Source organism: Zerene cesonia, chromosome 1 (genome assembly GCF_012273895.1).
Source record: "Zerene cesonia ecotype Mississippi chromosome 1, Zerene_cesonia_1.1, whole genome shotgun sequence".
NCBI classification, from domain to species: Eukaryota; Metazoa; Arthropoda; class Insecta; order Lepidoptera; family Pieridae; genus Zerene; species Zerene cesonia.
In genome coordinates this window covers 6,767,694-6,794,726 of record NC_052102.1, presented here as the reverse complement: position 1 = coordinate 6,794,726, position 27,033 = coordinate 6,767,694, and the positions used below count along the sequence as shown (strand labels likewise).

Below are 27,033 nucleotides of genomic sequence, written 5' to 3'. Positions count from 1 at the left end.
ATATAGGTTATTATATTTTATGCTCAAAATCTTATTTTAGACCTTAGTTTTCAGAAAAATGTTTTCTTTATGTATTAAATGTTGACATAGATATTGTCAAGTCATTTTCATCTTTTGGATAAAGTACAAAACCAAGTATTCGTATAATGCACTGAAAGCCGGTGCTGCAATGTATCTGCGTCACAGAATATCGCCGTCTGTTGTCCTTTTTTCATGTTTTCATGCTGCACAGATTCCACAACGCATGTATCTATTTAAAATGCTCATTCAGTATTTTCTTTTTTTTTATGTTTTATTTGTACCTAAAACTTATTCGTAGCTTACTGTGTGGTATGTCAATAAAATAAACTTCTTTCTTTCTTCTCTCTTTTTAAAACATAATTTAGAGAAATTTCCAAAATTGTATCTACGATAACTACCTTAAGCTACACCGCTTGAGCTACACTGCGTTTATACTTTACAGTTCAGTATAAAATATTTCATTTTCGGTCGTAAATTCTTAATTATGATGTTGAGATCAAAATATAGAAATTTTGCTTATATAATTGTTATTACTTACCTATCTATCACCCCTAATAAATGACTAACTATAGCCTATAAATAACTTTAGCAGCTTTATTAGTACTAATTATTTCAGCCTCAATACTAACGAGTTACGAGTGAAAACCTCTATGGAATATAAATATGTCCTCCCTTTCAGTGCTTGTTCACAGTCGGGCAAAAAAGGTTTTTTCGTTAACGCGTGTCATTTGTGGGCAACTTGTAATGTCTCATAAATGTTTATAAATACGTGCGGAGAATAAATATAAAGATGTCGACCGTCAAACACTTTGTTTCATGCCTGTTTCTTTCACAGTGACATTTGTATCCGGCCTACGTGATAGTTTACATAAAATGTACACCTGTATATAAAAAATAATGATTCAGAGTACTACAACTAAAATAAAAAATGGTAAATTAAAACAGACCAGACCTTTTTGGGATTTATCGAAACATTGGCGTTGTTAATCCATAATGTAATAAAACTTACTATGTGTCTAAATAGTTATACTATTTACCATGTTAAATGTTATTCTTTTTTGATATAGACTCGCAAAAATATTTATACTATTATATCTATCCTTTCAATACATCCAAGCTTCGTATCAATTTTCATATATCATTCCTTATTCACAAAAATCTATTCTCCGCTTAAACGACTTACTCGCATGGAAAATAGATTTGTGTTCATAAAATTCCTAATAGGTAGCCTATATTAATGTAGAAGGAACACGTTAATTTTGTCTTTCATATTTTTCTAGTGTTTGTTAAAAAAAAATCATTCAATTCAGACTCGTGAATATCAGGTATCGCTAAGCGGATAGCCTGCTAGTGGGCTCATTCTATAACAAAGTTACTGCTGGTCAATCCTGTATAGCTTATCTCATTCAGTTAGATTTATGTGTGCTCTTTAAATTACCAACCGGGTGGACCTTAATGAATTAACTTAGCAAGATGTGGACTTTGATTCTACAAAATCATGAAAAAATAATATCTTTAAAACGACGATCATATTTTTGTGTTAGTTAATTACTAAATCGATTACTATAGCTATGCTGCGATATATTATACTATATATTTAACACATAATAAACCAAGTGTAAGAACCTATATAAACTTTTATGTGTGCCGTAAAAGAAGACACGCAGCCAGGCCTCGCCCCTAGATGACATTGTTCTCCGAGTCAAATAGTGCAGTAAATTACCATTTTGTAAATAATTGCTAATGTTAGATTTAAAAAAAGTCGTCGGGCAGTGCAATCAAAGAAGCGTACTAAGTGTAATAAGTACTACCTACTTCATACATTTTTTTTTATGAATATTACATGTATTTTATTGATAATTTTGATAACTGTTACAAACTCTATCTAAAGTAATTGTCAGAAACTAGCACAGCCTTTATAATTAAACCAATAGGATTATACTACGTCAAAAATTAGATAACTAAAGAAAAGAAAATTTTAATATTTATTTCGAAACCTATTTTAGAAATAAACCATAACAGTAAACAATCTCGGGCACAGAAATATATTCTAAAAACAAATTTCCTTCAGTTCTCCTACGGTTATATCGAAAGATATAAAAGTTCGAATCAGCCACAGCGAAGCGCACAGACAAGACATCGATTTCAATATCTTTCCACTACATAAAAAGAATATCGCAGGCTTTGAATCTCTCCATCAGTTTAACACCCTGCATATAAAACCTACGCTTCTCTACCGTGTTTTATAATGGGTAAAAGGTTCATTCTTATTTTAATGGAGTCATAAATAAAAATTTACACTAGCTAATATGGAATCTTTCTTTGATAGGAAATTGGCATGTAGGTGGGTATACCATAACAAATTAAGATTCAAATATTTTCTATTCTATTTAGAAACAGTACTATGTCATGTACCTTTTTTAAAAAAGTGAATCGTTCTTAAAAATACAAAACATAGCCCTTCTTCCTACCTTTATCCTTTTTGGGTATATGTTAGTTTTAAATGTTTAGTTATGTTTACCTACGCTTCAGAATAACTCATGAAAACATTCATGAAAACTTCGTAGATCTGATTATAGGATAAAAAACATCATCAAACAACTACATATTACATAAAGGAGAACCGAAAAAGATTAGTTGACTGTGTCCTCAATATAGACGCCTCTACATATCTATTGTAAATCCATTGGTCATTTTCACTTCAGCTAAAATTACATGCTACCGTTATCGACTATTCCGTCTACAATCTGACTTGCCACAGACCACATTAATGTTTACTGTAGGCTTGCAAGCCTATCAGACTATCCTCCTGATCACACGTCTATTGTTGCTTTTACAATTGCATTTTAAATTTTCTCTACGGTTATTTTTTACCTGGTAAAGTGTTTTATTTTTTTTACTACTTTTCTTCATTGTTACCACGAATATTGAAATCTGATTCAGGTGGATTAAAAATATACATAATGACAGTTGCACCACAATTCTTCGGAATAATTTTTACTAGCTGCGCCCCGTAGGAATATCGGGATAAAAAGTTGCCTATATGTTATGCCAGTTTTCCAACTGTCTACGTACCAAATTTCATTGCAATCAGTTCAGTAGTTTTTGCGTGAAAGAGCAACAAACCCACACACATCCTTACAAACTTTCGCATTTATAAGATTAGTAGGATGACCACTGATAGTATGTGGCTGTGTAGCAACAATAAAGAAAAATAAGAACTTAAATAACAATAAATCAATTAAAAATAAACGTTTTTTTATTATTTCTTTGCAGTTTTACTTGAAAAATGTATTACTGAAGTTTTGTCAAAAATGCATTGTCTTGTAGGAAACATTTGAGGCAAATTTCCCTGATGAGTGTGAACGAAAACATTTATAAAACAGTCGAATCTGAATATACCTAATATATTCTTTAATGTACGTACTTAAAAAGTATTTTAACGATTACGGGTGCGGCACAAAATACCAAAACTTGGAGTCGTTTTAAGCTCGATCCTAAACAAACAGATCTAGTTACTTTTGAAAGTTGTCTTTATCTTTTCATTCTCATATCGTTATAACATTTAACGAGCTTAGACTTTACCAATTTACATTTTATATACCAAGAGGTAGATACAACATACGGTTTTCATGCTTAATGGATAATGGACCTTCCTGTTTCTCGTATGAAACGTTCTGTTAGAGACTATGCATGAGTAATAAAATAATATAAATTTAAATTTTGTTGCATTTATTTTCGTTTTTTCTTAAGAAATATATGAAGCAGTTGGTTTACAACTCAATTCAATTATTCGAAATCATATACCAGCTGCTTTCAGTTTAAGCAAGTATATTTGAGTCAAAGGTTAAACTAAAACGTTAACGTAGATTTGAATTAATATTAAAATAACACTCTAAAATTTGTGTACAAAGCAAGAACCCTTCTACTAATGAGAAAGAATGGAGGTGCATGCGCGCTACTGAAAACAGAAATACAGGTCAAACTTACCTAATACTGAATTCCCTATCGTTATAGTATACTTCAAAAGTCATTTTAACTTACTTTAATTGCATATTACCCTTACAATACTTTTGCTAATATGTACTTTCGCTCAAAACACCCAAACTGCTTTCCTTAACTTCAATGGTTCAATATGATATAAGATAAAATTCCGATAATGAAATGTCGCAATGCCTGACTTACTGAGATGATGACTATAAGATGAAAAAATTGATTAGAGATATACTCAAATATCATATTTACATTATACTTATATATATTACTTCAATGAGTACATGGGAAACGACCGACATCTTTATTGTAAAAGAAGTGCTAACTAGTAGTATTCGGATGCAAACTCATAAAAACAAATTAATTCTTACAACGTAGCAATTCTCGTAGATTACTTTTTATTATACATTCCCGCCCTAACAAGTTATGATAATCACAGAAAATAATGTATTAAATGCCATGTAAATGTTATGTTAATGCAGCCCCTTTATTTTTCGTAAACTATATTCAGGTTAGGAATAATTCACGAAGTAGTAGGTAGAGCCGCGGCTTGTCGCTTTCATTATCAATGGAAATTCTATTCGGCACCCGCGAGACTCGCTCGTATAAAACCCATAAGAACATTGCTCGTTCAGATTTTACATACAACTCTTTCTAAATGGAAAGACATGCACAAACAAAAACATTAAATTTATTGAGCCATCTACCAATTCAATAAATACATTATTATCATATGTATTAGACTTTTGTTAGTATTGTGTGGCCGTAGTACGGCCTCATATTCTGCAAGTTTGGGTCATATAGTGGATAAGGTATATTTTTATTATATTTCAAAATTTATTTTATACTAATTTAGATACAATGTTCAGTATTCAATCAAAGTTCCAAATTAAATGAAAACGTCGCCTGAATTATACAATACACGGTACAATTAAGTACATACGTATTATAAAATTAAGTACATACGTTTTAGCATTTTCAAACGAATCGGTATATGACTTATTATGTTTACCAAATTAAAAAAAAAGCAGAGTGCTTAGTGTTCCATTTTGTTTATTTGTTAGGTCTTACTGTATTTACAGTTACTTTTTAACTTTGATTACTAAATCTACAATTTTTGTAGCAGATTTAATAATCAAAGTTATTGCTTTACAATATCGATATTTACCATAACCAATAGGTAAGAAGAAAATAAAGAATTGCAATGCCAAAAGTAGGAATGTAATTTTAGATTTTGTTAAATGTATCTTTTTAAAATTGTAAATGTTGAAAGTTAGACTAGTCGAGGGAGCAATAAATTGTGTAAACAACTTGTCTGTCGCAGTTGTGAAACGTGGTATCTCGCCAATGTAGCGTTTCTTTTGAATGTAATACAAACTACCCTTTGTGTATAAATATGTTATTTCCAAATTGTAGCACTTTCTCATATGTATTGTGATATGTTTATAGGAAAACATAACGTAATAAGATTTTGAGATTTTTAAAGACCGTTTATCTATCTTTTCTGTCTTATTACTTATAAAAAGAAATATTAAACTTTTAATATAGTGCATTTCAATTAGTTGTGTATTATAACTACCTGTGTCCCATGCTGTTATATAGACTTTCGTAATCAATGGAATATTCAGCACAAAAAGTGTTTTTCAATTCGAACCTGTAGTTCCTGAAATTAGCGCCGTCAAAGAAATCAACAAAGACTATTCAGCTTTATATTATCATATTGATAAAAACTAATTTAACACACTTCTATATGTATATAAAAAAGGTAAATTTAGCATTTGGATTTCTAATGCAGTTAGTACTAATTAAAATATACACACTATCTTGAACTGAGCTATCAACTCTCAACATCACAAAGCGCCCTCTGTAATATGTACTTAAATTTAATCTCAAGCACACCGCCTTGTTACAATCAAATCGAATTACCTACAAAAACAAAAGGGTATTTCCTTGAACAAAGTCGCCATAATTAGTCGGAGAACCGCAACATCATCGGGTATTCCGCTCTGCAGTGCGACGACGTTTGTGAAAAGATATTACTTTCTCATTAGTGCACTCTTTTATCCAGCACACACCTCCTGCGGCGAATCTTGCGTGTTGACAGTGACTAAATGATGGCTTTTTATATTATCCAGTTCACTCACAATTACCCGCAGTTATATTCCTCAAGCACTAAAAGTTCTTATAATTTGTCAAAGTTTTTATACATTATGCCTATATTTCAATTCCCTAGGATAATAATAGAAATAATAAACACTATAGTGGCTTTGAGCCAATTGCCTGCTTCACGGGATTAACAACGCTCTCAAGTCATTGCGATTTGCGGTACATGATACGAACAATTCTCCTTTCCACTCAAATATTATTATTGCTTAATAAATATTGGATAAGCTTTTTATTTATCCCTCACTAGAAAACATTTATACGTATGAGTAGACACGTTTTAATACATTTTGTATGAGATAAAGTGGGCTTTATAGTCAAATACTGCTCATATACATTTACAAAACAAAACGGGGGAAGCACTGTCTTTACAAAAGTTTGTGGATTATCATGAAATAGAGGAATAATATCCGATAGGAAATGAACATAAGAAAACGTGAATCCTTAGGAAGTTCTAGGGATAGTACCTACTCACCTGTAACATCCGATTAAACACCTATTAATATAAAGTTGGTAATAACAATTTAAATCTTTGAATAATTTAACTTGGATTAAATAAACTGCTCTAAATCTTTATTATTAATTAATACCTTTGAAAGAACAATATTTTTATCAGAACATTTTCTGAGAGTTGAATAACGTCTGGTTGAAAAAAGTTCAAAAATAAAAACACTATTTTAGGTACAACGTATTTGTATGTGTTTGAACACAATTTAATAATATGAGTTGAATTTATGATATTTTTGGTTAAGTAACATGTTCATTATGGAACAGGATTAATTAAAAGAGTAATCAAAAATTAAAATGTTTGGCACACGTCGCAGGTACGCCACGAACGCTGCCAAACATTTTGTGCAATTAAATAGAGCCGTGCACCACATCGCGCCGTACTTACCTACAAACTTTGTTTTAGCACTACTTCCATTATATCAAATTTACATTTACATGCACTTTAACATAACATCGTTAAATATATTTATCCATTAAAGATTTTCATTTAACACATCAACACAAAGACACTTTATCCATATTCCTTACTACTTCTTTTACTAATATTACAAATGCGAAAGTGTATTTGTTTGTTTATTTCGCAACGCAACGGCACTATAATATTACTTTTATGTAAAGTTATTTAAGTTGTATGTATACCTTTTATCAATTATATTACGCATATAAACTTAAAATTTCTGTAAAGTTTTTTGAAAAAATTAGAGTACTAAAGACGACCCTAAAGTTTTCATACAGCGCGCGCGTATAATTTATTCTAATTTGTATTGTTCGTACTTTCTATATGCGTTTACGTCAATTGCCACGCTGCATGAGTGACCAAATAATCAAATCATGCATTTTTATAACAGTCTCCGTCCAGCCTTAAACACTAAGCATGACATGCACCGATTTAAGCAATCATGTCAGCATGTCAGTCATATCTTGCGAGTCGCAAACTAAAAAGGAACATCGATGAGGTAGCAGCATTATTCATTTATTTCGTTTATTAAATTAAACGATCATACATGTATAAGCGCACGTAACACAGGACCTAGTGTTAAAACGTTACAAACATACAAACATTCAAAAGGTTTCTCTTTTAAAATCTAAGTGTAGATGAAATATTGTTCAAAAATAATACAGTAAAATTAAATATTGGTGAAAGGAATTAAGGATACGCATTTTCTTCTTTGCGCGTCGCCTTGATCCAGTGATATATGAAACATGTAGCACTGGCGGCGAGCCAGCCACTCGCCTTACCCTGCAGGCAGCAACAAAGGGATTCATATCAGAAATGGTCCGAGAACAAAAGCGGAATGTGTTGCACTTTTTATTAAAATTGGTGTAAAGTTTATGTAGTTTCAATAAATCTTATATAAGACGATAATACCATAGGCAGTTAAACGTTGCTATTTCGTGCACAATTTGAGTGATCTTTCCCTGAAAAGTAAAGTACGGGGGCGAGGCAGGAAAACTGTCGAATCCGTTATTGCTTTGCTCTATTTTTCAAACGAGGGAGAGATAAAACACAGAGGTACAATTGCAGTGATCGTTTTTATTTCGTTTTTTGTCTTAATAAATTTAATAGGAATCACTACATTTTATGAGTGTGTAATAATTGTAGTGAAATATTTACACCTACTGAGAGATTATATTATGTATCTCAGGAGAACTATGGTCATTTCAAGTGATAAGGACGTCAAAATTTTCAGTAGTTGTATATTTGTTTTTAATGTATTTTATATTTGTTTAAATTGGTATTTTTGGTATGTATTGTACAATAAAGTGTTATTTTTTTTTCAATATTTATATTAAACTATATAAATATTTTTAAAACCTATACCTATATAAAATTGTGACATTTTTAGTTTTTTTCGACATTTACGTGAGCATAATTAAGTTTTCAACATTCTTGTTACAAAGTTCCTAGTTACTAAAGCTTAAGAGTTCGATACTTGACCATGAAGCGATTTCAATATTAACTATCTCAGATAGAAATCTAAAACGGTACTAGAATCGTTCGAATTTTATAAAATTAATTTTATTGGGCACTACATGTGCCCCGCGGTTTCAATCACGTCGTTTATGATACTATATATTATAGCTTCTTTCATAGTGGGCTATATAACATGGAGAGAATTTTAAAATCGTACTAGTAGTTCTTGAGATCAGCCCGTTAAAACAAAGTAACTTTCATCTTTATATTATCAGTATAGATTGAAAAGAATGCGTTTTAAATTATAATCATAGAAATTGCAATCCAATTACTGGAGTAAAACAATATTAAGAGAGCAGAACATAATTTTTTATTTAACCTCCAAATGAATAGGTTATTGTTAATGTTTATTTTTACATTGCAAAATTGCATGATAAAAATTTTAGTTTCTCATTGAAAATTCGAAATATCCAATATTGTAATGAGTTTTACTTTACATATCTATTTACATAATTACCGCAAAATGGTAAGTGATAAAACGATGTGTGGGTAGCACTGGTCCCCTTATTAATATGGAAATCGGTTGAAAATATTACCGAATGGTGTATACAATCTGTCACTAATTAAATTTGGTAAGTGTACAAATGCAGAGAGTTTTGCATTGTAATTATGTGAAACTCAAATTATATTTTAATCAGCGGTTAAGCAATTTGTACCTAGCGAACATAGCTAAAAGACAAGAGCCTGTAATGGGATTTGTAATTACTACGACTGTTTCTATTCTAAATGAACACTAATCTAAGCACTAAGATTTTGTATAAATATTTATTCTAGTAAGTTAGTTATTTGAGGAATTAGTTACAAGTTTAAAGCCCGGCCACGTGATCATTTAACTTATGTTTTCTTTGTATAATTTCCTAAAGTTTAAATTACTTCAATTAATTAATTGATAAACGTATTAAAGCACGTTATGTTGTGTAATTTATTTTTTACATGGAATCAATTAAACGAAGATGCTTACTTTTTAAATACATAGACATAATATATTTTTTACTGTAGGTACCTATAGGATTATTGACTTGTAGTGGTGATGGAATCCCCAGACCATAGCTTAATAAATTCAAAATAAAACCAACACCCAATATTCAAGCATAATACAAGACACAATATAAAGCACCCGGATATTGTGCACAGTATCTGCAGAGTGCCTAAATAAAGTTTGCTGCATGCAGCCCAAAACATGTTCAACAAATTTTAGTACAGAAGGTATAACGGCAAACAGGCTATAAACTGTAAGGAAATAGGGATGCGGCCGCGCACTCACGCGCGGAAATGAAGCAACCCGCAAACGCTTCCTTCGCTCTCGCATGGAAGTTCCTATATTACCTATACGTCACTGTCCACTGCGAACAACTTACGGCTACCGGATTAGCTGTGTTTGCTGAAACGTATACTGAATTTAAAGATTTATTTTAGGTTTTACGGCCATAAGCTTGAACGAATTATATTATTGCGAATTAAATTCCTAACAGGAAATCTATTTATTACCCAGTTGTCCAGTACATCAATAATTTTTTTTTAATTCTGATGGTGTATTTTGATTGTTATTGGCCGCCTACTATTTTATTATTGATGGTTTAGTGAGTTTGTCAGTATGTAAAGTAAAACTACTGTACGTACTGCGAAGCAAAACTGCACAAATTTAACGTCATTAAATGTAAAATTCAGAAATGCTGATCCAGCACATACAAAAGAATTGATTATGATCGAATTTCTATCCCTTTTGTAATTTGATCAGACTTAGGTACTTGGGACGTTCAGTTTATATTCGTCGGCTGTATTCGTACGGCACATTTGCTTCCAATTCAATTCTCTGCTCGGCTCGTTGCAGCAGTGAATGAGCCATCGCAAAGATTGTCCCTAACCCCACCTCCTCTCCGCGCTTTCCTCGTCCATAATACTAGGCTCAATAAACATAATTTCTCACGCAAATAATGCAAGTTTATTTTAAATTTTAGTATTTATTTTTTATTTTCCTCTATCAGCCAACCATACATATCAATTATGTAACTCTTAAGTATTCGGAGGGTGTTTCAATAACGTTTAATTACCTAATAGTAATGTTATAAACATTTAAATTTCACATTATCCTAATAAGCTTGTATAAAAGCTACTTTATCAAGTTTACTCGTTTCTCGCGTGATTGGCTAGCAATTATGCATAAGTAGAATAGCCCTCTCGAGATTTTATTATTCGCCGACCTTCCCAAAATCTGAACCTACATAGCATAGATTAGGTAATTGTAGTATGTCTAATCATTGTTTGACAAAAGACAAAAATAAATAGAGGAATTATTTTAATAGTGACCTTTCATTACAATATACTTAGGTACATATTACAACACAATGCGAACAACTAAATGCGATCTATCTAACACAAATACAAAAGTGTGTGACACGTATGTGCGTCTTAAATCGTGGAGCCTCAATTTATTTAACTTTGTCGTTACCTACAGCATTTCACCCTGCAAATGGAAAGCTTTTAGCTTGTAAACGAATTTCTATACTGCGCCTATTCGGTGAGGGTTCGCGTATTCGCCGGCTTCACACATTGTAAGATTTGTTAAACATTTATTTGCGTTACGATGAATATAAGTAGTAAAACAACTTATATACTAACGTCCACAGTAACTAAAATACGAATTAAGAAAAAATAAGATCCCCTGTACCATTATGATTAAGGGCCAATAGGTATATATAATATGTATTAGCATTTTGGATCTTGCTGGCTGACTTTGGGACGCGACCTTTATTCTTTTAGGTGTTTATCAAGTAAATGTCAAGAGGTTATTTAGTGTCGGTTAAGAGATGTACGATAAAGAGGCGAGTGTAGTGGTGGCTCTAGGCACAAATAGGTAACACCTAGTCCTGTTATTTCATAAAGCGCATTTTGTTCGTAGATATTCATCTTGTTAAATTGCAAAAATTTAAATCACTAAATACTAGGAAAAAATTAAAAAAAAGGTAAATATTATTCGTTAAATGGAAATGATATGAATGCTTCGAGCGCCATTAGAACTCTCGGTTCTACCCTCAATGCGAGCTACGGCCGGCGTTAGGGTGGCTGGGGTTGATCTTGCCTCTTGAGATTAATAAAACAATGTAAAAAAATCTTAATAATAAACGACTTTTCTCCTTACAATCATAAATAATAACAAAAGACTTGTTTCAGCTAGTCTTTGATAAATCTTGATTAAGTTTGTTGCCAGTATAGTTCAAATAGGTACATATGTCGTTGTTTTTAATTAAAATAGTAGCTTGCGATTTAACGTATACGTAGATAGACATTAAACATTATATAAATAAAAACCTATTTTACGTATAGCTATACGCTGTACCAAACATTTTAGTTAAAAGCGGTGTTCCGATCAAAATAGGAATATACAGTTTCTTAAGCTGCGGTAAGGGTTTAGCAGGAGATATCTAATTTCAGAAATTGAGATCCGTATAGAGTGTTTACATTTAGTCTATTAGGTTAGTATATACACGTATTTACATTGAAGCGATAAAACGAGCTCGTACAATATAGAAATGCCGTGGGGATTTTTTGTTAGGAAGTGGGAAAAGGTGTTCTTCATAGATACATTTTCTTTTCCTGTTAAAACACAAAAACAATGCCGGAACATTCACTTTTTTATGAAATAACGAAATCGAAATCTGTTTTTAATTTTTGGACGATGCAAATGTTTACATGATATAAGAGTTTTTTCTCTCTTTGGTTTGGATAAATTTTGTGAAGCAAACCGTTTGATCTTTCTTTTTCAAATTCTGTTTTCACTATCCACCTGGTATCGAAGAGCTAAATTTTATCGAAAGCGGTCCAGCGGTCTAGCCACTACTAGTGTTACTTTAATGTTCATAAATCTTAATATTGCAAACGTTTTACTGTTTTGTATTGCCCCTTGTCAATCCAAAATCTAGAGGGTACTGCCTAAATAATGTGCTCATGTCCCCTACCTCCAGAAAGTTGAAGTATAGTTCTTATTTGAAAGTTTAAGTCTTATCAAAGACTACAGCCGGTGCTACAGATATACTTATCGCAGTTTACATGCACGTAAAGCGTAAAAAAAATAAGAGAAGACGTATATAGTCTATAGCACTCAGGCATCACGCACTGCAGACATTACAGATCCAAGTGTGAAATAAATACTTGAAACCGGTCCTTTAATTCCTGAAAAATTTGTTCATTAAATCAACCAAACGAACGAATTTTTATGTGATACTGCGGACTCATAGGTTATTAAAATCTCAAATAGAAAAGTAATAAATACAATTAATAATTGAAAGCAACCATTTTATTTCTAAATATATTATTTACAAAATGACTGAGATAATTTTTGTATAACAATAACAGTTACATGTTCCTTATTAAATAAATTACCTATTATTTAACCTTAATATGAAATAGGCACATACATTATTCTAAAATACAACTTGAATAAACATTTAACAATGTTAAATACAAAGAAAAAATACATCATAACAGGTGGTAGTGGTTATAAAAATGTCTTAATCTGTTCACTGTTGTTCATAAAATAAAAGAAAAATAAAGAGAAACACTGCTAATATCGAGGATTGGTTTTTTAGTTTACGAACTACCGTCCGTAACTAACGTCTACTGTGTAGTTAAAAGAAAAAATATATATTGTCGTCTTTCATTCTCGTCGTCATTGTCGTCTTTTCCATATAAGACGCATAAGATCTGTTTAGACAGATATAATCATTATTAGAAATGTATGTACATACGTACGTACATTGCCATGTCCGTGTCCTTTTTGTCTTTAGCCATTGTTCGTCTTAGTGTACTTCACTTCATAGTGTATCCTTGACTATAAGCAAGTCAAGAGCTGACATCATGAGCTTGCACACGTACGAGGTCATTTCCTGACATCACGCCTTTGCTAAGAAATTATTAGAAGCTCTTGTAAAACTAACTGCGTGAGACATTGTTCAAATCATGGATGAAACTTTTTGTTTGTTTGTACAAAAAATATTCAAATTATGTATTTACAAATTAAGCCAATGCCAATTTGCCTTCAAATTACACTACATTATTTTAGATTTCGATTCTTTTTTCAACAATCTTGATACAAAATCGTTCGGTATAAACATTTTATGCGATTTATATATCTACGCACAAAATGTTTGTATCGGGTTAACTATACATTGAATAATAAAAAACCCTTGAATAAACTATTTATAATAAACAGTATATAACAGTTGTCAACTTTTTATCATGCAAGATCATCATTTATATGACATGATTTTATAATTATCTAACAATAACTTCGAAATCATATAAGATCAAATATTATGGGAAGTACGGATCAACATTTTTTTTTTTCTTACATAATGGTAACAAGTTATTACAACTATGTCGTTCATTTATTTATCTAGATCTACAAAAATAAGTAACCAATTTATTTATATTTATACAATTATAACAATTTGTATTTTTTTATTACAACAATTCTGATTGTGAATATTTTAAGTTTTTCTTTGAACATACAAATATATCTTAAGTACGAAAACATGTTAGGTATAGGTTCATAATTGAAATAGCACTATGTTAAATATATTATTAAAAAATAACTAAATCAATAGCAAAACAACTGTTTAAATGTAGGTATATGATACTTAATTTAGCTTTATTATACACAAAAGTTAACTGTGCTTAGGTTATAACATGCGACTTATCTTCTGAGGTGGATTGTATTGCAACAATGGCGGAGGTGCAGGCAGAAAACTGACAATCGAATATAGTGAGTTTGTACTTTATTCGATAAACAGCTTTTCCATGATCTTGCGCTATCAATTGACGCGATATCTTCCCACATAAGCCAGCGCAGTCTAGACGTTAGCACCTCAAACGAGAACAACACGTTTAATACAATTATAGTTCAGTAAGGTACAATATTCACGCACACACAAACACGCAGAGGCGTAAACGTTTCGTCACCGGCTGGCGCGGCACCGCCTCGCGTACTCCGGCGCCACCTGGTGGAGCCAGCTGGCTTCTATCGCGGACACGGTAACGAGGTAGGCTCGTCTCGTGTGCAGCAGCTCCGAGTAGAGCAGCGCGGGCGGCGCGGGGCGGAGGGAGTGGAGCACCGACGCGGGGTGTATGGACGCGGCCGAGCCTGACGCGGTCGCGTAGCGGCCCGCGCCCCCCGCGCCCCCCGCGCCGCCCGCACCGCCCGAGCCACCCGCGCCCCCCGCGCCCCCCGCGCCGCCGCCTCGCGCCCACGCGCAGTTCGTGAACAGACCGCTGAGGAGGCACTTTAATAACTGTGGAATAGAAAACATTTTTTACACTGTACAAAACAAATCACGGGAATGAACGACGCGCGTGGTGCTGGTTTCATAAAAAAAAACATAATTTCTTCATCATTCATCTTTCTGGCGGGGATATCTTTAAATGATGGTGAATAACATTAATACTATAAAATTTTTTTAGGTTACATTTATACTATAAATCTACTATATATAAATAAGTCGGGTTTTCCTTCCTGACGCTATAACTTCAGAACGCACGAACCGATTTTCACGGTTTTGCATTCGTTGGAAAGGTCTCAGGCTCCGTGAGGTTTTTTAGCAAAGAAAATTCAGGAAAAAATTCAACGGAAACGCGGGAAAATCATTTTTAACATACAGCCACCTGGTGGCGAAACGGAGTTCGCCGGGTTTGCTAGTATACTATATTTTTAATGATATTTCCTACATCCTGATTTTATTGGAACACAATTTTACGGACGTGAAAAATAAGAAAAAGTTAGGTAGTAAATAATATATCCATAACAGCAACATATATATTAGTAACAAATTTAAGATTTTAGCTTATATATTTTTACAGATTTTATTTAAGACAGAGTTTTTATTTAATAGGAGAAAAAACAGAGTACAGAAAGATAAAAATACCTGATCCACAGCTGTTCCACAACTCGTTACTTCCATATTCAACCTTTGACAAATTGTAAGCAACTGGTGTCTTATATCGCATGCGTAGGTTAAATTCTTATGGTTCAAATAATTCTCCTTACACCATTGCTGTAACATAAATTTTTATTAGGAAACGGCAAGCGATTCTTTCTGCGGTCTGTAAGCTATAAATAAATTGATTGTGGTACCTTTTTAAGAGGTGCTTTGCAAAACGCTTTAAAAACGTTGAGAAGCGTAATGTGATCGCCTAGAGATGACACGAATTTTTGTTTAACTTTTATAGCTTCTTCCCTTTTGTGTAATGGCGTGTGAAACACATTTTCACTAGACATTACCGCAACGAGACTCAATGCCTGAAATAAACAGAAATAATTCAACATTTACGTAAATTATTTAATTTACATTTTGGTAGAACTTGTCTAAAGATGCAGTGCATGATAATACTCTCAAAATATTAAAAGAATCTAACTTTACGAAATATTGATATGACATGCCTTTATATTCAGATTTTCTTTATATATGATGTTACCCTAGTAAATGCCTAACATTAAAATGAGAAAACGAAGACTTACTTCATCTAAACAGTTATATTCTGGTGCATTCAAAATTATTCTAGAATACTTGGGATCAATTGGAAATGCCGTCATTTTCTTCCCAAGTGCAGTTAATTTTGGATTATTTTCGTTTTCTATAGCTCCTGAAAGAAAAAAAATTAAATCAACATCAGTAACATGTATATTAAAAAGACTTAATTCAATTAGGATTATTATATTACCCAATTCTTTTAACAGAGTTACTGATGCTTGAACAGAATCTGATGAAGGTGCATCAATCAAGGGAAATGTGCTCGGATCCATCCCTGTAGCTATTAACATTAACAAAGTTGCTGCCAGTGGGCACCTGAGAAATAAATCAATATTTTGCAACACTTTTTTTTACTTTATTAACACGTAATATGTATTCATATTCTTTTATTCTTAACCGATTTCCCAAAAAATTAAACAGGTTCTTAATTCGATTATATTTTATTTGTTACTCGATATCTCCATGGGTTTTGAACCAATTGGCGTAATACTATTTGTGTTTGACAGGAACTTGTTGTCATTTGGTTTAATTTTTAGTTTTATAACATTGAAATGCTTTATAAATGAGAAATTTTGAAAGAATAGAAAAAATTTGATCACGAGGCAGGATTCGAACCTGCATTTCTTGCCTAACCGTAGCAACGCCTAGCCTCTCGGCCACCCGTGATCCTGCCACAGTAATCGAATTTCTTCTACTCTTTCGGTTTCATGTGCCTAAGGGCTTTGTGTTGTTGTTGTGCTTTTTTCTATTCTTTCAAAATATCTCATTTATAAAGCATTTCAATGCTATAAAACTAAAAATTAAATTTAACAGAGGCCGCGTCCCATCGATACAATATTGTAATCATTGAAATAATGTTTCGTATTGGTTGTGATGGTTCTTTATCATCTCAATAGATGGCGTGGGGTGCCCCTTAGGCACATGAAACCGAAAGAGTAGAAGAAATTCGATTACTGTGGCAGGATCACGGGTGGCCGAGAGGCTAGGCGTTGCTACGGTTAGGCAAGATACGCAGGTTCGAATCCTGCCTCGTGATCAAATTTTTTCTATTCTTTCAAAATTTCTCAGTCATTTGGTTTTATAAAAAAAAATATTCTCTGAGATATAAAAAAAAATACTGAACATTCAAAAAGAAGACATTTGCACACTTGCCTCAGTATCTCGGGCGTGTTGTGGGGCGGTCGCGCCGCGAACTCGGCGGCGGTGTAGAGGCGGTAGGCGGCGCCGGGCGCGGTGCGGCCCGCGCGGCCCGCGCGCTGCCAGCCCGCCGCCTGCGAGCACGCCACCACGCGCAGCCGCTCCGCGCCCGTCACCGTGCACCACGTCCTGCAGCAAAGTACTCGTCATCATCACCAGCCCATATATGTTCCCACTGCTGGGACACATGCCTCCTATAAGGGCTAAGGCCATAATCCACCAACGCTGGCCAAGGGCGGGTTGGCAGATGCACATGTCGTCGAGTTTGGATTCTCAGACATGCCGGTTTCTTCACGATATTTTCTTTCACGGTTACGAGCAGTGGTGATGTTATCTACATGTGCAGATAAATTGAAAAATTAATTTATTTCTTGCTCGCTCGCCTAGTCTCGAATCCCGTCTTATCGATTTTGAAATCCGAGTCCTCACCACTGAGCCACCTATGACTATTAACGTACTCATACTATACTTCAAACTCGAGCCGAGTAAGCTTCGGCACCAATCGGACCAGCTTGCACCATTCACCCCCCACTGAAGCTCGCCGTAAAGTAGAAGCGTGCTACTATGCTTCGTACTGTGAGTCGGAGGCCCATATTACTTTTCCTTACCCATTCCCATTTTTATCCTTTTTAAAATCGGCTGTTTATTGTAGAGGCTAAAAAAATAGTCTTACGTCTCTACAAATGTTCATGAGCGGTGGTAGCGCTCACTACCTGGCGACCAGATCCTTTACTGACGTTTCTAAAGGGCGTGTTGAATATATTATGTCACCAATTAAGCCTTCTGAGCTATCGGGTACTTTCTTCCTAGTGGTATTCGAGTATTATGCAAAGATAAACACAAGAATATCAGACTCTTTATTGCATGGAAAAGAAAACAGCAAATAAACATATTGTGCAAAAAGTCACAAAAGTCTTATCACTGATAACTGTACCAGATTACCTGTGGAAAGTATATTTTTTGTGAACAAATAAGCATAACAAATTTGTGGTATCACAGCAAAAGACAACACTTAGCATAGTAGAAATTATTATTAAAATGCTTTAACCCTCAATCTGTATGTGTACTTCTTCCTGTAACATACTCAGAAGATATAAGTGTCGATCGTCAACCTAGGGAGTGAGTTAAATTGAAGAACTTAAAAAAAAAACTTTTATTGGTTATTTAAGCTTACCGTTCCTTAACAACTCCAGTATCTATTACACATTTAATTTGTGGAATTGTCACTGATGCTTCTGCTATATTAGTTGCTAAGACAATTTTCCTCATTCCAGCAGGAACAGGTTGCCACACTTGCAATTGTTTTGCAGCTGGCAGACCTGCATATAATGGACAAACCTTTATGGGTGGTCCTTGTGATTCCTGAAATTTTGCAGGTTTTTTAAATGATAACAAAGCAACACAACTTGTCTCATTTTGAACAAAATTTTCAATTTCTTTTATTGTATAATGATTTTATAGAAACATAATGGTAAAAAATGTCCAAATTAACAAAAGTTTGTGTTGTCCAATTTAAATAATCAATCTTGCACTTACCTTTGCAATTTGCCTGATGTTAGCCATAACAGTTTCAATTTCCTCTTGGCCAGTGAGGAATACTAAAAAATCGTGACTGAAATTGTTTAAGATTCTATATTATACAAAATATGTAGACAAGTGATTGGAATGATTTATCATCTAGGTGATATTTAAGTCCACATGAAGTAAACATGTTTGAAACGACATATGTTCTTGTAAACAGCATGTGAAGACTTGAAGTTTGAGGTACTTGGATGTTATAGCAAAAATTTGTATTGATTTGTAATTCTCATCAAGATTTATAATATTATAGTAGTAATAGATATCTATGTGTTACTGCCATTTTGTTGCATTAAGAATTGCGCATTTTGAAAGGAAATTGAACATCAGTAGTGGACATTGAAGAGTTTTATGTATGCCGCATGGACAATGTGATTTGTATACATTTTTTTCACAAATGTTGGCACTGCATAAGTTTGTGTCAAGTGTACTGGCTAAAGTACAATACTTACTTGGCCGGTGTAGTAACATGCAACTGAAATATGGCACAAACAACGGAGTATTGATAATCATCCTGTTTTATTTTAGAATGGTATATTGTCACTGGAAATGTGCGTCCTTCTAAGTATATTACTGCACAATTGTCGTAATAGTTTCTAAATGTATCAACATCCATTGTAGCGGACATTATGATTACCTAAAAGTAGTATTTAGTATTGTTTATACAGAACCCATTTCATTCAATAGAATGAACTTAACATACATTTTTTATAATGAATGAAAAATGTAAATTAAATTCATGTTTCACAGAATTTATAAGTAGTGTATTCAGTAATATCATTTTTATGTAATTTCCAGTCTCTATATAAGTCTGTCAGTATCTTTTAGACCCTTCAGTGAAAAAATGAACAATATTTGGTGGTTCAGCTAAGAAAAATATCTCCCAAACATATTATTATAAATATGACAGTCTCAAACATATACCTTTAACTTATTTGGTCTGGATTTTCGTTCTCTCTGTGCTAATTTCACTATTCCAAATAATACATCTGTATTTACAGTCCTCTCATGAGCTTCATCCAATATTATAATGGAATATTTCAATAACATTGGATCAATAATTGCCTCCCTCAATAGCATACCATCAGTTAAATACTTAACTTTGGTTCGAGGACTTGTAACATCTTCAAATCGAACAGAATATCTAAAAATTGTTACGATTTAGGTATAAAAATATAATTTTCATTGCGTGTATAGTTTTTACAGATTCAAGAGTGGCCCTATTAATATGAAAAGTAAAATTATGAATACCACAATACCAAATACTATACAAATATGAAAACAATCAGATATTTAGTTTTTATATGAGAATAGTAGCTCTTATCTTTGATTGAATCCTTTATTGTACCATACATAGGTTACTTTATATCAGACTAGATTTTTCCCACAGCTTTGAATGTGTTAAATTTGGAGTAATTTAATAACTGATATTTTATACACATAAACCTTCCATTTGAATCACTCCATCTATTAAAAAAACCCCATCAAAATCTTCTTTTACAGCTCTAAGCATACATACATACATATATTCGCGAAGGACTTTATACTATACTAGCCGCGCCCCAGCGTTTCACCCGCATAAGTCCATATCCCATATGAATATCGGCATAAAAAGATGCCCATATGTTATTCCAGTTGTCCAGCTGTCTACATACCAACTATCATTGCAATCGGTTCAGTAGCTGCGTGAAAGAGCAAAAAAAACACACATCCTTACAAACTTTCACATTTATAATATTAGTAGGATTATCCCAAAAAGCAAAGTTTCCTATCACCCAAGTCCACTCATACCCTGTCTATACAGACTATTTGAAATTGCAATACAGCAAATATCATCAAAATCCGTTCCATAGTTTCAGCGTAATTGAAGGACAAAAATCCAAACAAATAACCTTTCATATTTGTAATATTAGAGTGAAGAGTGATTAAAAACTGAAAAAAAAAAATAAAAAAAAGCTAATTTACCCCACAATGGAACCTATTTCTGTTTTCATTTCAGCAGCTACTCGGAGGGCCAAAGTTATAGCAGCTACTCTCCTAGGCTGTGTAACAGCTATTCCACTGAGGCCTTCTAGCCTATGTTCATGAATTAATTGAGGAATTTGTGTAGTTTTCCCACAACCTGTTTCGCCTATTAATATCATTGTGCTGTGTTTTTTTATTTCTTCTATAAGTCTAAAATAAAGAAAAAAAATAGGAAATGTTTAGCACCACAATCTTGAAAGTAATAAAACAACATTGAAAAAAAACTCACTTATTTCGTACTGTGTAAACTGGCAATAATTTCCTGGACTCGTGCAAATCTTCAGATATACCATTAACAGAAGTATTACTTGTACCAAGAACAGATCCATTTATTTTATTTTGATTTCTTTGGTCAACCGGCTTCTTATTATCGATACATAGCTTAATTCTTTTTGCCTTAATATCGATATGTCTCTTTTGATCTTTGTCCTTCCCAAATGATGTGTATTTAGAATCCATTTTAATCTTAGATTTAATTAATTACCTATTTTTTAGTTTACATTATAAGGAGTTTCCATATTTGGTTAATAAAACTTAAAAGTAGCTTACTCAAAATAAATTAACATAATAATCTTTTGAGCACCAAAATAAAATTTTGTAGGTTATTTTTTTTAAATACAATGCAGTAAGCACGGCACTTGTATTGTTTTTAATTTCTAGTTTGGCAAGTTAAATGTCAAACGAAAGTCATTGTCAGTAGTATTATACTACTCTTTGGTCATTGTCACCATGAAGCATTCGTGAAGTTGCATGAAGTTATAAGCGCCTATTACACTTCACTAAATTTAGTTTCTTAATTTAGAAATGAGAAGCAAATTTAGAAATTGTAGAAATGTCATCTGTATGACCCTATCCAAAATTTAGGTGTACAGTGATAAACTCGTCAGCGTAAAACCTTGTACGAATCCTGATGAAGACTCACAAAAACAACAAAATTTCTTGGTCTTGTTGGACAAAGAAGGCTGATCATCAACAAATAAAGAAAATTGATCAGTGAAACAGATGTATATCATCTGCCCCACACCCCACTAGGAATACGGGACTATATATATTTATCTGTGGCTTTTCCATTCATACATTGTCATTTGAAAAATAAACTCTTATCTAATGTCATCATGGGTTAGTGGTATGTATGGCTACAGATGGGCTAAAGGGTACTAAATACTATGTTATAGGGTTATTAAGAAGGAATAGGACCGAGTTACAAATTGTGTAACTTTTTCAAAAATAATTGAATTATAGCAAACGTTACAGTTTTTGATGATCACGTAGATTAGACTTATAATTATAGAAATCATTTCTTCTGCAAAATGTTCGCAGTAACCAAAATGTACTCACGGAAATATATTAATATCAGAACTTATGTGCAGCATAAAAATCCAATTCGACGAACTTTAGACGCTATAACCGGCGATATTCGATTTGGAAAGTTAACAAATACGCCTCCGTCAAGGAATCCCGAACATGCAGATATTGTTATTATCGGTGGAGGATTTATAGGATCATGTGCAGCTTATTGGTTAAAGACTAGAGCAGGCAATGGTTTAAATGTAGTTGTTTTGGATAAGGAATTTGTATGTTTTTTGCTATCTTATTTGTGTAATTATCATAGTTAACAATTATGAGGCACTTTTAATTTAACTCTATTTAAATATTTCAGAATGATTTAAATCCAAAGAAAATACCTTTAGGGCTAATAAGCCATCATTTTTCATTACCAGAAAATATTTTGCTATCCAAATTCAGCACAGATTTCATAAGAAATATAAAAGAGAATTTGGGCAAAAATATTAACTTAAGGTTTCAACCACATAGCTATTTAGTCCTTGCAAGTGATAACTATTGTGATATATTAGAGAGGAATGTTTCTATACTTAAAGAACATGCCATCAAAAACGAACTCCTATCACCTGAACAGATAAAGAAAAAATACCCTTGGATTAATGTATCTGATGTAAAACTTGGTAAATTTAAATGTGATAAAAATATTTATATTTACGATTATAGAACCGCATATAACACTGATATTTAAATCACCTCATTGCAGGATGTTTGAGTGCAGATTCTGAAGGTGTATTTGATTCGGCTGCATTATGGAGAGGTATGGTGGAAAAATCAATAGAGCTTGGAGCAAATTATGTTCATGGAAAAGTTGTTGGTTTTGAGATGGAAAACCAAAGAGATGTATTAATGGAAGGTGTCAAACCAATGTCTTATCAAAAACTGAGTAGAATAGTGTATAAAAATGAGGAAAATGAAGAAAGAGCTATAAAATTTGCCATATGTATAGTAGCAGCTGGATATGATTCACCAGAAATACTGAATTTTACTAAAGGAAGAAATGAAAATAAACTTCTATCATTACCTTTACCTGTAGAGAAAAGGTAAATTGATCTGAATATAAAGCCAGTTACTAAACAAATTTCATTATTTCTGCCTTATCTATTAAGATTCAATTCTCTACAGTCAAATCATATTAATTCATTATTTTATATTTAAGGGAAGTAAACCTTTATTCTTTGGGTGAAAATTCTACAAAAGCTACAATTGGCCTAAACTCTCCTTTTGTAATGGATTCTTCTGGCTTATGGTTACGGAGAAATGGATTAAAAAATAATCTTATTTGTGGACAAATACCATTGAAATCTGATAAACACTTATCAAATGAAGAAAAATATGAAACATTATTTAAACCTTCTTTGTATAATAGATTTCCAAGCTTCTCAGATATTGAAGTATGTATATTCAGAAATGCAGTAATTAAGTTACTTTGTCACAATACTATATCCACTTTCTTTCTTTCAGGTAAATAACATACAATCTGAAGTTTATGACTGTAATACCTATGATGAATCTGGTATAATAGGGCCACATCCCTATCACATAAATTTAATTTTAGCCACAGGATTTGGAAAGTTAGGTAATATTTTAATTATAATTTTAGGTTATATATTCTTCTTTATAACATGTATTTACTTATTTAATTTTTATTTTATCAGGTATTGCACATTCACCTGGCATTGGCAAAGCCATAGCAGATATAATTGTAGAAGGCCAATATACAAGCACTGATTTAACAAGATTAGGATTTGATAGAATTTTAGTAAATGAACCTCTTGTTGACTTTAATATTTATTAAATTTTTACATAAAATTAATATAATATACCATCACTGTAAATCGTTTTATTTTCTATGGTACTGAAACATGGACAAACCTTTACTATCCATTCATTCAAAATTTATATTAACATTTTTTTTTTCATTTAACATTATTAGGCAGACTACTTAACCACTATCCCTCCTGATGTCATATATAGTGATGCGATCTATGAATGGGCACCCCTGCCTAGAAAGCCTATCCATTCTGGACTTGAAGAATAGTACATGGTACTGATCTGGGAACACCAACCGTGGAAGAAAGCTCTTTCTTAGTTCCTTCGCAGTTCAGATAAGAAATGAATTCACATAATACTGTGTATACATGAGCAATGTTGACTGTGAAGGAAAGGGAATCAGCCCAGAGATGACTACAATACTCCACACTTGACCTTGGTAAGGTCTAAGATGCTGTGCCAGTGTGAAGAAATGTCTCACTTTTGCTACTATGCCAAGTTTTTTTGGCAGCTATTTGGGCTTTGGACTCAATGAATTACTCGAAATTTATCAGAAAGAGAGATTAGCAGAAATCAATAAACCAAGTAACTTACAGCTGGTGTATAATGCTATCAGTGCAACATGAAGGACAACTATGCAACATTTACTTAATATTACAAAACAAAGACTTAAGAACTTATTAATGTGTACCTACAAATAAAAATATCAATCTACAAAATAAATATGTATACAAATATTACCAAATTGTGAAAAAATGCCACTTCACTGTATATAAAAAATTATTTTGCTTGTTTATGGTGTTTTTAATCTATTGCTAACATTGTAACAATCGCTGATCACTATTTGCACACTGAATTCATTTAAATTGTCCAGGTGGGGCTGCAAATAATGCTCCTCCTTGTTTGGAAGCAGCTCGTGATGGTGCAAATCCTAAAAGTTTTTGAATATTTTGCCTGAAAAATAAATTTGTTATTTATAGTCAATATTATACAATTATAATAGTATATGATATACTAATTATGATTTCATGAAAGAGGATATTTACCTAATACTCATTGTACATAAAATATACAAAAATATGAATGAGCAGTCAGTATAATCATCACCGGGTAAATTTCTGTGGCTTAAACCTTGAATCCATGAAATGGGATAAAAAGGTAGTTTTGCAACAACTCTTCCATCAAATCTGAAAGATGGTATTAAATAATTATTATGTAAATTTCAAAAATATCATTAAAAAAATTAACATAAATTTATGAATGAATTAGAAAGAAACATATCAATGAAATATAACAATTATTATAAATGGCCCATTTTATGTCACATCAAGTTTAACTTGTAAGCATAATTCTATTCACAATAAATTTGTAAAATCTAACAATTGATTACTTTGTATTTCACTTATGACAACTGAATTAAGATGACATTGGCAAATAGATGCTGTAAGTGGTATCTTCATTCTTTCATACAAAAACCACACCAGACAAGTGAAAACATGGGATATAACTAGCAGTTAAAAAGATTTACTTTAATTTTAATTATATTTGACACCTACATGCTATTGAACATGCTTAGTAATGCTGTAAAAGCAAAACCAATGGCAAACATAGACTTCATCTTGACCAAGCTAAGATCCCTATTATTATTCTTAAGCCTTTCTTCCTCACGTTCAATCTTTTTCTTATGTTGCTTATCTAAAGAATCTCCATGAGCCTCTTTGCGTCGCTCCACTGAAAAACAAACGAATCTTTGATATCTGAAATTGTGTATGTAATGAAATAAAATAACAATAATGAATATGAAAAAAGTTTCAATTGTTTATATTATTACTTGATTGCATCTCCTTTAGAATCAGAATATATAGCATTGTATTGCTAAAATATCATGTATACTACTTTTACTACAAGAAGGTAAAATTAAAATACACATACATTTTTTACTTTGACGTTCCACTTCAACTTTCAGTTTCTGGTACTTTTCTGTACCATATACTAAAATCCAAGTCAATCCTGAAACAGTAAAATAATGATTTGGGTATCAGTAACAAAAATTATCGCTATATATAAATGTACACTCTACAAATTCTTTGTAAAAATAATACCTTCACTTAATAAGGCGGTACAAATGGAAATAAAAACTATCAACAAAGAATCACCCCACATATTTTTATATACTTTTAAACTATTTTACCATACAAAACTATCCCTTTCCGAATATGTTTCAGTTTTTAAATGAATTAAAATTAAAATTTAATTTTTAAATCGTATGAACTCTACTACTCTTTGACGTCGACAATCGACATTTCTGCTTTGGGCTTTGGCCTTTGTCACATGGCACATCTGACATTACATTTGATAATCCTCGTAAATCATAAATAATCAGAATCAAATCAAATCTTTAAATTTTTAGTGGACATCAAATTTCAGTGATCATCAAAACTTTGTTGATCACTTAATGTGTCAAAATTAGACAATAGCCCTGCTGAATACTAACATACTGATACTACCTTACAATGAGAGGACTAGTTAAAAAAAGATAACAGAAAAGCTTAGACAAGCTAGCACAAATTCGATTCGATAGAAATAAAAACACACACAGATACTGGAGGTATCTGATAAACTTTATTATATATTTTCTTTTAACGATTAGAAACCATGCTAATTTACGCCCAATATTAATATAAATAAAAAATCGATGAAAAAGATTATTAGCAAATTATGCTTCAATCAACACAGCGATTTATTGACATTTAATTTATTTATTGATTGTTGTTAAGAAATTACGTATTCCTATTTCTGAGCAGCGACACGTACGAACGTGTGCGTGTAGCACATGATATACTGCGATTCTATGAATTGGATTCAGTCCGTCGTTTTAGCTTCTGTAGTCCCCAAAAATTGAGCGCATAACGTTTTGAATATAATAACTAGCTA

At 32.4% G+C, this 27,033-nt stretch overlaps 4 protein-coding genes across 4 annotated transcripts in view; 1 reads left to right on the top strand and 3 right to left on the bottom strand.

Annotated features, from left to right (window-relative positions):
- The window catches only part of LOC119834567 (centrosomin), an 8,547-nt gene extending 4,492 nt beyond the window's left edge, over positions 1-4,055 (bottom strand). The window contains exon 1 of the mRNA XM_038359000.1: positions 4,012-4,055. Coding sequence (XP_038214928.1) covers positions 4,012-4,055 — 44 coding nt within the window. The remainder of the gene's footprint in view (positions 1-4,011) is intronic.
- An 8,911-nt stretch (positions 4,056-12,966) lies between these two features.
- LOC119832139 (ATP-dependent RNA helicase DHX33) lies at positions 12,967-21,444 on the bottom strand. Its single transcript, XM_038355745.1, has 12 exons — positions 21,215-21,444; positions 20,926-21,135; positions 19,885-20,104; positions 19,413-19,597; positions 18,919-18,994; positions 18,557-18,744; positions 17,338-17,511; positions 16,376-16,500; positions 16,173-16,297; positions 15,789-15,953; positions 15,580-15,708; positions 12,967-14,949 (listed from the first exon to the last, which is right to left on the bottom strand). The coding sequence occupies exons 1-12, from the start codon at positions 21,442-21,444 to the stop codon at positions 14,617-14,619; spliced, it is 2,160 nt and encodes a 719-aa protein (XP_038211673.1). The 3' UTR covers positions 12,967-14,616.
- Positions 21,445-21,726: 282 nt separating this feature from the next.
- On the top strand, positions 21,727-24,534 carry LOC119832145 (FAD-dependent oxidoreductase domain-containing protein 1). The gene is made up of 6 exons (XM_038355756.1): positions 21,727-22,559; positions 22,646-22,949; positions 23,033-23,369; positions 23,486-23,720; positions 23,791-23,905; positions 23,985-24,534. The coding sequence occupies exons 1-6, from the start codon at positions 22,296-22,298 to the stop codon at positions 24,122-24,124; spliced, it is 1,395 nt and encodes a 464-aa protein (XP_038211684.1). The 5' UTR covers positions 21,727-22,295; the 3' UTR covers positions 24,125-24,534.
- Positions 24,535-24,685: 151 nt separating this feature from the next.
- LOC119832155 (calcium load-activated calcium channel) lies at positions 24,686-26,625 on the bottom strand. The gene is made up of 5 exons (XM_038355768.1): positions 26,202-26,625; positions 26,032-26,109; positions 25,656-25,830; positions 25,146-25,286; positions 24,686-25,053 (listed from the first exon to the last, which is right to left on the bottom strand). Exons 1-5 carry the CDS (start codon positions 26,260-26,262, stop codon positions 24,957-24,959), a joined length of 552 nt encoding a protein of 183 aa, XP_038211696.1. The 5' UTR covers positions 26,263-26,625; the 3' UTR covers positions 24,686-24,956.
- Between the last annotated feature and the right edge of the window lie 408 nt (positions 26,626-27,033).

Excerpts from the sequence above, each read along its gene's own strand:
- LOC119832139 (XM_038355745.1), bottom strand. The coding sequence starts at position 21,444 with ATGGATTCTAAATACACATCATTTGGGAAGGACAAAGATCAAAAGAGA. Across the intron at positions 21,136-21,214 it reads GTTTACACAGTACGAAATAA|ACTTATAGAAGAAATAAAAA; the intron begins GTGAGTTTTTTT and ends TCTTTATTTTAG. Across the intron at positions 14,950-15,579 it reads GTGGAACAGCTGTGGATCAG|TTATTAAAGTGCCTCCTCAG; the intron begins GTATTTTTATCT and ends TCTATTCCACAG.
- LOC119832155 (XM_038355768.1), bottom strand. The coding sequence starts at position 26,262 with ATGTGGGGTGATTCTTTGTTGATAGTTTTTATTTCCATTTGTACCGCC. Across the intron at positions 26,110-26,201 it reads TACCGCCTTATTAAGTGAAG|GATTGACTTGGATTTTAGTA; the intron begins GTATTATTTTTA and ends TTACTGTTTCAG. Across the intron at positions 25,287-25,655 it reads CTAAGCATGTTCAATAGCAT|ATTTGATGGAAGAGTTGTTG; the intron begins GTAGGTGTCAAA and ends ACCATCTTTCAG.
- LOC119832145 (XM_038355756.1), top strand. The coding sequence starts at position 22,296 with ATGTTCGCAGTAACCAAAATGTACTCACGGAAATATATTAATATCAGA. Across the intron at positions 23,370-23,485 it reads CCTTTACCTGTAGAGAAAAG|GGAAGTAAACCTTTATTCTT; the intron begins GTAAATTGATCT and ends TTTATATTTAAG. Across the intron at positions 23,721-23,790 it reads CAAGCTTCTCAGATATTGAA|GTAAATAACATACAATCTGA; the intron begins GTATGTATATTC and ends TCTTTCTTTCAG.